The following is an 11,872-nucleotide window of genomic DNA, read 5'->3' as shown; positions in this document are numbered from 1 at the left end:
TGTCGTCATTTCTCCAAGTTCATAGAGTTTCCAGAGGCATGTGGTTTAGGAAGTGGATGCCGCTCCTGCTTCCAAACCTGTGAAAAAGAGGAAGACCTTCAACAAGTTGGGGTGACACAGTGCAGCAGTGGGCTCAAGCCTGACAGTGGTTGTAAGGCGGGGGCAGGATCGAGCTGTGTTTTGTTCTGTTGTACACAGGTAAACAGATGGGTATGAGTAGGAACCACCTCGACAGCGCCTAACAGCTACCACCTTCAAAGTCACTGGACCAATATAATATCTGTTCTTATTTCTGTTGCTTTTGCGGTGTCTGCTGGGCCCACTCCTCCTATCACTAATACTGCTAACAGTGTCCTCTTTTTGAGTGTTGACTGTGTTGTGCTCTGTGTTCGGTGTTAATGTAAAGCCACAGTCCTACGAAGGCACTATTATGTTAGCTCTCACTCGACAAATGAGGAATCCAAGGTTTAGAGAATTGTGCTGAGATTATATATACAGATTGTAAGTGATGTTGCTAAGATCAGAACCTAGAGCTGCGTGATTCCAAATCCAAACCACTAACTGTATCCTGTACAGCTTCCCAGGCTTCTTGCCGCCATTCTCAGCACTTCCCATCCTCACTCTGTCTCTTCACAGATAATCTTGTATTTTCCATGCACTCATGGAAGCTTGTAACTCAAACCACCGCCCCCTCCTGCTTCCAAAGAAGCCATTTCTTGGATGAGGAGCGACCTCAAAACAGTTAAAGTAAGGCAGCTCCTTGTATTGTAAAATTGTCAGTGACAAAGCGCTGTCTAATTCCACATGACTCCTTGACAAAGAAATTTACCATTTGGATCTATGATGGTTTTACCAGTGGCCTGTGAACCAGTAAGAAGAGCGTTGGGAAGTGGGAGGAGGAAATACCCAGGATTACTGCAAAGAATGGATAAATCCATGTGTTGTTGTTAAGTGCTGTCGAGTCGCTTGCGACTCACAGTAGCCCTATGTACAATAGCCCTGAAACCTGCTCTATCCTGTGTCAGCTTTACTGTCTCTGACACACCTACCTTCATTACTGCAGTCACTGAATCAATCCATCTCATTGAGGGTCTTCCTTTCTTTTCTGTCCCTCTACCCTTCCAAGCATAATGTCCCTCTCAAAGGAATGGTCTCTCCTTGCAACATGCCTGAATCCTTGCCTCCAAGGAGCAGCCTGATTTCATCCTCTCTAGGAAGAACCTGCTTGTTCTCCTGTCAGTCCGTGGTATATTCAACACTCTTTTCTAGCACCACAGCTCAAAGGCGTCAATTCTCTTTCTATCATCCCTAGTCATTGTCCAGTTCTCTGATGCATAGCAAGCAATTGTGAAGACTATGGCTTGCATCAGATGCATCTTAAGTCTCCAGAATGATGACGCTGCTCTTCAGTACTCTGGAGAGGTCCCTGACACCTGACTTTCCCAATGCAACTTGTCTCTTGATTTCCTGACTGCTGGTAGCAAGAGTGTTGATTGTGAAGCCAAGCAAACTGAAGCTGTTAACAATCTCAATTTTTTCACCATCTATCATAATGCTTCCAACTGGATATCCACTGTGAATATTATAATTTAATTTTATAGAGCTGAGAGGGGTACTTTAAAATTTTTTTACATTTCTAATTATACACACTTAGCCTCATATATGCATATGCAAATATAGAGGCTTAAATTGTTAAGCACTCAACTACTATCTGGCCGTTTGAACTACCTAGCAACTAGGGAAAATGCTCTAGTGATCTGCTCTCATAAAGACCGCAGTCAAGAAAACTCTAATAAAAAAATCCTTCCGCTACCACCCTGTTTCCCAAGGTTGCAATGAGTCAGAACTGATGCCACAATTTTAGACATGTAAAGTTATCTATATAGCTTTGTGTATCTAAAAAATTTCTTAGGAAAAAAAATTAGGGTCACTCAAATGGGAAAGTTTGAGAGACTGCTAAATTAAAAACACACAAAAAGTGCATTTTGGCTTCTGGAAGTGATTTAGGACATGTGCACGTATCCGGAAGACATCAGATCCTTTTTACGTGAAGTCTTAGCCAGTCTGGAATCTTAAGTTTTTAAACTGGTAAAATTCGGACAAGTTCTTTAGCTAATAGTATCGTACTAATGTTGATTTTTTTCCTGGTTCAGATAATTGTACAATAGTTACATATGACGTATACTTTAAGGGAAGCTGGGAGAATAAAACATGGACAGTCCCTGAACTATTTTGCAACTTCTCTGAGAATTGAGAAGCAGTTCAGAATTAAAAGTGAAGGAAGTTTTCAGACAATTTGGTTATGAGTACACAGCCAGGTTTTCTGATAGTTGTACTTTATACAACTGTATAGTTGTATTTTCCTGTAGGGAAAATATTCACCAATTAGCCAACTGGAGGATCCATTCTTGGTAAGGCCTTTTTCTAAGAAAATACAATGACTGGGTGATCATTGTTGAGTTAGATACAATGAAAACGTGTAGGCTTGTTTCAGAGAAAGCCTAATGCTGCTAAAGTACATCAGGAGATAGCTTAAGCATTTTATCTAGAACGTTAATTTCTTCCCACAGGGGAGTTATGAATAACGTCATTATATAAAGATTCTGTCCAAAGCTGCAGTTTGAGACAATTTTTCTTTTACACAACAAATTGCCAAAAGGCACTGTATTGGGTGTCTTGGAGGGGGTACCATCTATGATCTTGATGATTTAGACTGAATAAGACAGACACCAAGTGAGAAGAACAGGAAGCTGTGGGGGCCCAGGAGCAAGGAATTGAGGAAAAACTGTGTGACCCTCACAGTATTCAAGGTACTTGAACTAGAGAGGTGCTCAATGTTGAAGAGAATGGTGAGTTAAAATGTAGAACAGGAAGGAGGCAGTGTGTGTGAGAAAACCTGACCATTTGATTGAAGGGGAACTTTTAGAATTAGACATGGGATGAGAGAAAAGACCTGAAAAATTATTTCGAAGCTCTATTACCAAGGATGACTTCAGAGATCATCCGATCCAATTCCCTTATTTAAAGCATAGGCCAGAACAAGACATCATGCCTCACCCTACAAGGTGAGGAGTGACTTGAAAGACCCTCAGGCCCTCCATGCAGGTAACAAGACATTGGGAAAAGTTCAGAGAAGAGCTGTCCAGTGGAAGGATCCCAGAAGGACTTCTTGGAAGAGGTGGCAATGACGGCAGACCACGTGATCTGGGATACTCTTGCTGGAGGAGAGACCATGATTCCTCTTGCCACTGTGAGTCACTATGCTGTTCATGCATCCTCAACCCTCTGCCCAAGCCACTGGCCCTCCTTAGCATCAATGTAACTATGGGGGCAGGGAAGTAACTTCTGAAATGAAAATTACCCTCTTTGATGTTACCTCTGGGGGGGGGGCGCCTGAGAAGTTCTTGAGTGTTGTCTCCCCTTGAATGTCAACCATCCTCTTCCTCCTCCTCCTCCAAAGAAAGCTTCTTAAGGCTTGAGCATTTTCTCCTGAGGTTGTAATACTTAGAGCCTCCCCTTACTGAGTCCCAGCACTTCACAAATAATATCTCATTTAAACCTCACAATAACTCTGAGGAAGGTAGTGATAGTGCTCCTGTAGTGCCTTTGAGGACGTTGAGGTTCCATTAGTCCATTTGCCCAAGATCTCATAGCTGATGAGGGTCCCCGTGAGACTTCAACCCTGGCTTCTCTGGCTCCACTCCACTCCATGGCCTGCCCAGAGCTCTGCAGCTCTCTTGGTTCGGACCCCTTCCCAGGCAGGGCCTTGTCCGTCTCTCCTCTAACCCCTCTATCTGAGAGGAGCCTGATCAGTTAGGTCTGGCAGTGGACATCCAGCCAGGGATCAGGAGGGAGTTCGTTGTAGCAGTAGGGTTTCTATACCAGCTTTGCCACTGACTTTATTTTCTTTCCTCTCATGGAGCTCCTGATGGGTTCAAACTGCTGACCTTCTAGTTTGCAGCTGAGTACTTAACCAGTGCACCACCAGGGCTCCTTCCCTGGTGAACAATATCCTGTTGTGTTATATACTTTTCAACAAACCCAATTTATTGCAATTGAGTCAGAAACCAACTCATAGCTGACTCTCAGGGTTTTCAGAGGTTGTAAATCACATGGGAGGAGATTGCCCACCTTACTCCCTCAGAGCAGCTGGTGAATTTGAACTGCCTGCTTTTAAAAGAGTTGCTTGCGACTCTTTACCCACTAGATCCTGAGAGGCTCCCCCTTGAATGCTTGAAACCATTTTAAAATGTTTTTTTTAATTATAGAGTGAGAAGGAGAAAAGAGAAGTAAAAGAAAGTTGAAAAATAAAAATGGAAAACAAAGTAATTTTATCAACCCTTTGATAATCAGATTCGAGAAGATTTGTCCTTGTATGTTTTCTTATTTTAAATAGTCCTATAAGGTCGGATTGGAAATGATTCCGTTGCCCTTGGAGTTGTGCTGTGGTATGTGATAAGCAATGGGTGGCTCTTGAACCCAGTGTTCCTGCACCTTCCCCTTCTTCACTCTTTCCCAGCCTGGCCTGGCCTCCTCCTTGGGGATTAGGCCTGGACCAGATGTATCCTTAAATGAGATAAGAGAGAGAGAACTGTGCCACCAGGAGCCAAGAGTACAGGGGCTTACAGTGTACAAAACCCAGAGGGAGGCCTTTCTGTGCAGAGCAGGCTCCCTAGAACCTCCCTACCAAAGGGCCCTACCTACCAGGACGAGCAGTATGTGGGATGGGAGTGAAGACAGATTGCAGCAAAAACCTGTGCTGAGTAAGAAACCTCTCAAACAAAAGCTTGCTAAACACAGGAAAATGCAAAGCAAAGGGGTAAGCAGCAGGACTGGGGAGGGAGAGGTATTTGATATTTGAATAGAATAAGTGGTAAGAACTTGACACCTGACTATTTAGTCTGGTCTGATTGAGGCTCAGCTTGGGTCCCCCCAGGCTTGGCAGCCCTGTGAATGGGTGTGACCCTTGAGAACTACATAGGAGGTTCCTAATTTAATATCAAAGAATGGATCCTAGGAGGGACTCTAGCAGGAGCCAAAAACTTTCTGCCTCCAGATGTTCCAAAGCAAAAACCCAGGAATGGGGAGAGGAGTTGCTGAATGTCCAGTGAGAGAGTCTGGCAACTCCTTCTATGGGAGTCTAACGATGTAGTCAAAAGCATGGGAAGAGATTGGAGGCCTAAAGCTGAGTCTACATCACACAGTGTCCCCTTAAGCATGACTCATGGGAACAATTTCTCTTGGTCTGAGTGCCAGGAAACTCTGCTTCTCCAGGGCAGCTGCTTGGCTTTTAGCTTTTGGATTCTACATACCTGTTAGCTGACCACACTTCCTTTTTAGATTTGACTATCGGGAAGCTCCAAGTCAAACTTTGTGGGCCATCCCCACAACTGGATGCAGCAGTTTTTCTTTTTAAACTTGCATTGTGATTGGGGTGAGAAGTTATAGAGCAAATTGGCTTTCCAGGCAACAATTCATACACACTCCGTTTTGTGACATCCATCACAGTTCCTACAGTGTAACAGCACTCTTCCCACTTCCTCTTCGTGTTTATCATTTCCATTCTTCCTGCTTTCTGAGCCCTTCGTGCCATATGTGCTTTATGCCCGGACGGAAGTATCTTATTTTGATTGTGTGTAGGTGATTGCTGTAAGAGGTGTATACCTCAGCTTACAGGCCTGAGGTTCGAGCTCCTCAACAGCTCAACTCAGTGCCACCAAACTGATTGTGAATCACAGTGATCCTGCAATCCTCCATTGAGTTTCTGAGGCTGTAAATTGCAGTGGGAGGAGACTGCCCATCTTTCTCCTTTGAGAAAATCTGGAGTCGATTGGTTTGCAATGCATTTTCCTACAGACTGTGGCACCAGGGCTCCCCACTGCCTATTGTATGACGGGGATTTTGTGTGTCAGCGTTGCTTCTGGTTTTGTTGGGGTTTCTCCCCCTTTCTCACAGGGATTTTCCCCTTCTGTGTTTAGTTATTGATGACCCTGTGGTGCTGCATGATGTTCTGTGGATAACAGTGGCCTGATCCACAGCCATGAGGACAGTGCAGGACCAGCAACATTCATTCTGTTCTGCACTGGGGGTCAGAGGCCAACCTATGGCAACTGGTAACAACAACATGTGCTGGACCTTTAAATAGCTTCACATTTTAATTTTTTTGAATGGAATGGAGTAAAGAGGAGAAACGGAAAAGTGATTTTTAAGTTGATAGAAAACTGATTTCACTCATACTCCTTTGTTATACAATTGACGGTGGTGTTAAGTAGCGTGGAGTCAAATATGACACATGAACATCAGAGCTGTACCTTCCTATCCTTTGCCTCCTCGGGATCTCTGATAAACTCGAGCCCTTTGTTAACAGTCACTGTGTCAATCTGTCTGGATGATGATCTTCCTAGAGAGCTTCAAGTCTTCTGGTCTTTCATGAATATAAAAGGTTGGACAGCAGTCACTGGTACGTGTTAGAACTGTCTCAAGCAAATGACTGGTAAAATGGGAAAATGCAAAACAAACACTGAGCTCTTGTCATCCTGCAAAGTGGCAGAAATCAGTTCTGACAATAACAAGTGTTGGCAGGCGTGAACACTAACGGGCTGTTCTCTGCTGCTGCTGGACTGTATACTGGTTAAAGTCAAGTCTGACACACATGAGGAGGCATGCACATGTGACCCAGCGATCACATGCTCAAATATCTTACCCCTAAAAGAACTCTTGCACGTGTATGCAGATGTTACAGAAAAGGTTTGTTTCAACATTGCTCATAATAGCAAAAAGAAGGAAACATTTTATTGGTCATCCACTGGAGAATTAAAAATAAATCATGGTCTAATCATACAAAAGAATATTATAGAGCATTTAAAACTAATGAGTTGAGAATGCAGGCACGTAGAAATCGGCCTAGTGCATGTTCTGGGGCGAATGCTTTGGGCAGTGGCAGCAGCTGATGAGTACATGGGCCAGGGGCCCATGTGGGTGTCCAGGGTACAAGGCCCAGCTTCGCCCTGCCCACCTGGCAGAGGCAAGATGGCGAAGGAAACCCACCATGATATCCTGGAGGTGAAGCCCAGCAATTCTCTTCAGAGGAGATAAAAAAGCCCCCAAGTTCCATGCAGACAAGAGCACAGATGAAGGCAAGACTCATTCTCCAGGGGTAGGAAATGCTTTCAGCTCCAAATAAAAGGACATTTATGACCAGGGCAGGAAGTAGACAATGAAGAAAGGTGGCTCCGCTAGCCCCTGCCTCTTGTCATTCATGGACAAGCTGGACAGGTTCTTAGGTGGTGGAGGACAGACGGACGCCTAGGGAGAGAAGAGGCAATAACAGCAAACATCAGTTATCTTTAATTCTTGAAGATTTATGTAGTGGAGTCACAAGGAACTTGGTCCTGCAGAAAAATATAATTTGTGAGAAATATGAAGGCGTGGGGAAAAACTGTGTTCTGTGGAGAAGTCACACACATACCCCCCCACACACACACGTCCTGTGTGAAGGGCGGGGATGGACCCACATTCAGCAGGTCAGCAGGTGCAACAAATCCAGGCTGTGCACTGAGTACGTCAACCCCAAGGAAAGCTCCAAGAGCTGCACTGGCTCCAGGCTGATCGAAGAGAAGATTATCAAGGTGCACAGTGAAAAGGGGACAAAAGAAGGGCCGAGGAGGCCAGTTCATGGTGAAAGAGATCAGAAGCCTGAGCTGGAGCCCGGTGATGTCATAATTGCTTCATCAGAAGGATCATCTGATGCCTTTCTGAGATGAGACAATTCAGCTTTCGGAAGCTCTCCATGGCTTCCAGAAATGATAAAAACACTAAATGATAAGGCCTGAAATGTGAAGGGATTCCGATCTCTAAAGCTTCCTCAAAAAAAGGAACTCTGAACAAACAAGTTTTAGTGCTTGTTTCTGAAAAACAGTAGCTTTCACCAGAAAAGTTTCCTTAGCTGGAAGCTTTGCTCCCTCCTCAATACAAAGTGAGGACTATGGACAGCGTGAATCAGAAGACACTGAAGGCGTTTAATCCCAAGGAGTAGAACTGAGGCCGACACAGACAATGACAGAGCCCTGGACAGAGTGCAGTGCCAATGGGCATGAAGTGCTTAGTGCAGATGCCCTCGTGGACTAACAGCAGCTTTACACTTGGTGAGCATAAAGCTGGCACGGTGGAAAGAAATTCAGTTCAACAACCTTGTGGTGTGCTGTGGATGTGCTCAGCATTCTCAATTGCTGAGTGTCTTTCTGGTTTTTGTTTTGGCTGTAACTTAAGCTGTAACTTGATTTATATGTAAATGTTTTAAGGATAAGTCATCTCAAGTGTGCATATGGAATCTGTTCATTTACATTTTCAGGATGCACTTTGGAGATGCCAGTGACCGCATGGGCACTTTGTGCTTCTAGTGGCTTTGCTGTGGGAGCTCTAGAGTCACACTGCCAAGCCAAAGGCAAGCAATTAAAATCTACCAGCTGCTCCAAGGGAGACAGATGAGCCATTTCCTCCCATGTAATTTCCAGCCTCTGGAAAATCTGCTTGCGGGTCAGCAATGGGTCAGTTCTGATTCGACAGCAGTGAGAGTGTGAGCGGCTTTGCCGTAATTCAGGGCCACCGTTGAAGCGTGGCCCAGAGGGCAGCTAGCAAGCCCCAAGGTCTCACGTGGATGTCCTGGCCCGTCTGGGTCTGTGATTTTCCTCCCCTACTCCCATGGCAGAAGCAGAAAGGCCACAATCTCAGGGCTCCTCGCATATTTCTGACTCTAGACAATCTTCCTAAAGAATGAAGGCACAAAAGTAAAAAAAAAAATAATAATAATAATAAAAGAATGAAGGCACATCTATGGATCACATTTGGCTCCTGACAGGTGGACTGTGGTCCTGAGGCAGCAGCACCACCTTAATTCCTACCCTCAGCGGCTCAAATGGAGTGTGAGTGTGTGTGTGTGTGTGTGTGTGTGTGTGTGTGTGTCTTGGAGGTGTCCTGAACCTTCCAAGCATGCTGTGAGGACTAGTGTTTAAATGACATGCTGATGTAACTGCTTGTTTTTTATGCTTTTAATGATTTTTCTGTAGAAAACTGTTGCAATGTTCTCCCACCAAAGTGCTTACTTGTAAAGAAAAACTAAACCCTTCATGTCCCCGGCAGCCTGAGCGCAAGAAGCGGGGGAATGCTGGTGGTTTGGCCGTAGCCACAGCCGTCCCCCACCTAGTCATCGAGTCTGCAGTACTAGAAAGGCGTAGATGTTCTTGGTGTTTTCCACCTCCCAGATTCCACTGTCTCGAAGGTTTGTTCTCCTCCCAATGGCCATGCTTTCAAAGTGCTTCCTGTTCTAGTGATTATGATTAGATGGCATGATGACGTAAGAAGGAGCTCTGGTGGCTTCTTCTTGTGTGCCATCGAATTGGAACCGACTTGGAGCTAACGCTCCAGAGAGTTTTCAGAAGCAGTAAATTGCACTGGAGCAGCTGGTGCGCTTCTTACTACCAAGCCACCAAAGCTCCCTGGTAGCTGAGCGGTAAGGGGTTGCACTGCCAACCCAAAGGTACGTGGTTCAAATGTACCCGCTGCTCCATGGGATAAAGATGGACAGTCTCTAGTGTGATGTATGCCTCTGAAACCTGCGGGAGGGTCAGCGATAAGCCAGTTCCCACTCCACAGGAATCAACAACAACATCAATGTGACTGAATCCTACTGGGGATTCCAGCTTGTGCAATTCACCGTGCATTATAGTTTGGAGAGCTGTTTGTTCTGGGAGGTAGATTACAACTTGAACTTAAGGTTGTCTCAGCCTTTAAGCCTTTGTTATTCACTTCTTTCCCACAATAGTCATAAAGATAAACTTCCAAGCTGCTGAGTTAAAGCCAAAGCCACTTATCAGGTCCACCCTTGTTTAGTTAGACTCAGACAGGACTTCCCCAGGAGGGTTAAAGGGCAGATCAGACCATGCAGGTTGGGTGGGCCAACTGTGAAGACTAGACTCCCTCAGAACATTCATTTTTAAAGAATAGTATGCTCAGAGAGAGGCTGCCTGCCTCTGATTTCGTCATTGGTCAGAATGAAGATAAAACCAGTTCTTCTAACTAAACTTGTGTGAAACATCAATTTACAGATGGCCCACAACTTGAGGGTGTTTTGTTTCTGTGCAGTGACTTCCTCATAAATAATTGCTAGAGAACTTCTCTGGAGCAAAATTGCATTCAGCTTCTTCTTTGTCATGTAAATTAATTTGGAGGGCATTGCTTAAAACTTTATCCACCTATAATTTGTCACTTTAAAAATAAAATTGACCCTGGGATGGGGGAAATAATGAATTAGAGCCACATGCACTGCTATAGAGAAAGCTCAACACTTAGCAAACAACTTAATGTTGAGCAAAGCCAGCAAACTGCTCGAACTTCCATCAGTCCAGGAGACCCTGAACGATACCAATAGTTAATGTACTCAGTTGTTAACCACAAGTTGGTTTTTGTTCACACAGGTGCCTCAGAAAAAAGATCTGGCGGTCTAGTTCTGAAATATCAGCCCCTGACAGCCATATGGAACACGATTCTATTCTGACACACGGTGACCATGTGTGAGCATCTGCTCCACAGCAATTGGTTTATAAATGTTTTATTCCATTTACAATAAGCTTAAAATTGCCAAGGCTAAGTTGTATTTTGTGCATGGGTTCAAATGCATGTCTTCGGTGTGTGAAGACATTGAATGACAACAATAAAAGCCAGTGTCAAGACAAAGTGATTAAAGAGAGGTAACTTTGAGCACTAGCTACACCACTGGACCAGTAGACTACCATTACCCTTTTTGGTATGTTCCAAATACTCCATTTAAATAAAGAAAAAGAATCTGAAAGCTCTTAACTGCAAACGGGTAAAAACACCTTCTGGCTGCACGAGGAAGGAAATGTGAGGAAATGCATGATGTTAAGAGGTCCAGACTTGGCTGCATGATCTGCGTGGATGTAACACCATGGCCCCGCGGTTCATAAGAGCCTGGGCAGGCGTCGGCTGACTGTGATGGTTCCTGTGTTGCAGGCTTCGTGGTCCAGGGCTCCACTGGTGAGTTCCCCTTCCTGACCAGCAGGGAGCGACTGGAGGTGGTGAGCCGAGTGCGCCAGGCCATGCCCAAGGACAAGCTCCTGATCGTTGGCTCCGGCTGCGAGTGTGAGGCCATAATGCCCAGGGTGCTGGGGAGGCTGTGGTTGGGGGTCAGATTCCTTTGCTCTGGGTGTTCGGTTCAGTCTGTTTGTTCTGCCTCTAAGATGGACCAAGGCACCCCTTGTCCTAGTCTGTGGGACCCTTGCCCCTGCCTTTTCTCTCCTGGTTCTGTCCTCTCCTGTTCCTCCCACAAGGAAGACTCCCTCTTTCTTCCTGCAGCCACTCAAGCCACAGTGGAGATGACCTTGAGCATGGCCCAGGTTGGGGCTGATGCTGCCCTGGTCGTGACCCCTTGCTACTATCGGGGCCGCATGGACAGTGCTGCTTTCATCCATCACTACACCAAGGTGGGTGTGACTGGAAGAGGCTGGAGGAGGTAGAGACAATGCTGGGGGTGGAACAGGAGCAAGGGGCAGGCTGTGAGCCTTACTGTGGTTATGTGTGTTGAGTGGTTTGCAACTCACAGCAACCTGATGTCATGGTAGAACTGCCCCGGCAGTAGACTTCACAGGAGCGAATCATCAGACCTTTTCTCCTTCAGAGCCACTGGTGGATTTGAACTGCCAATCTTCTGGTTAGCAACCTAATACTTACCTTTTATGCCATCAGAGTTCCTTGGTCTACTTCACATGAAGAGCACCTCTGAGAGTGCAGGCCATTATGTACTAGCTGTCTGCCATTGGGCAACTTACCTCACCTCTCTCTGCTGCTATTTCCTCCC

At 45.4% G+C, this 11,872-nt stretch overlaps 1 protein-coding gene across 2 annotated transcripts in view; it reads left to right on the top strand.

Annotated features, from left to right (window-relative positions):
- Window positions 1-11,872, top strand: part of HOGA1 (4-hydroxy-2-oxoglutarate aldolase 1) — a 30,714-nt gene that overhangs the window by 6,822 nt on the left and 12,020 nt on the right. The window contains exons 2-3 of one of the 2 annotated variants that reach the window (XM_006880056.1): window positions 11,029-11,157; window positions 11,371-11,498. The exons of the other annotated variant lie outside the window; for it this stretch is intronic. Of the exons in view, the coding sequence (XP_006880118.1) occupies window positions 11,029-11,157; window positions 11,371-11,498 (257 nt within the window). The remainder of the gene's footprint in view (window positions 1-11,028; window positions 11,158-11,370; window positions 11,499-11,872) is intronic. 2 annotated transcript variants of the gene reach the window in all.

This window comes from Elephantulus edwardii, unplaced genomic scaffold, assembly GCF_000299155.1.
Source record: "Elephantulus edwardii isolate Elephantulus edwardi_28Jun2011 unplaced genomic scaffold, EleEdw1.0 scaffold00006, whole genome shotgun sequence".
NCBI classification, from domain to species: Eukaryota; Metazoa; Chordata; class Mammalia; order Macroscelidea; family Macroscelididae; genus Elephantulus; species Elephantulus edwardii.
The sequence above is the reverse complement of the archived record's forward strand: the minus strand, read 5'-3'. Positions and strand labels throughout refer to the sequence as shown.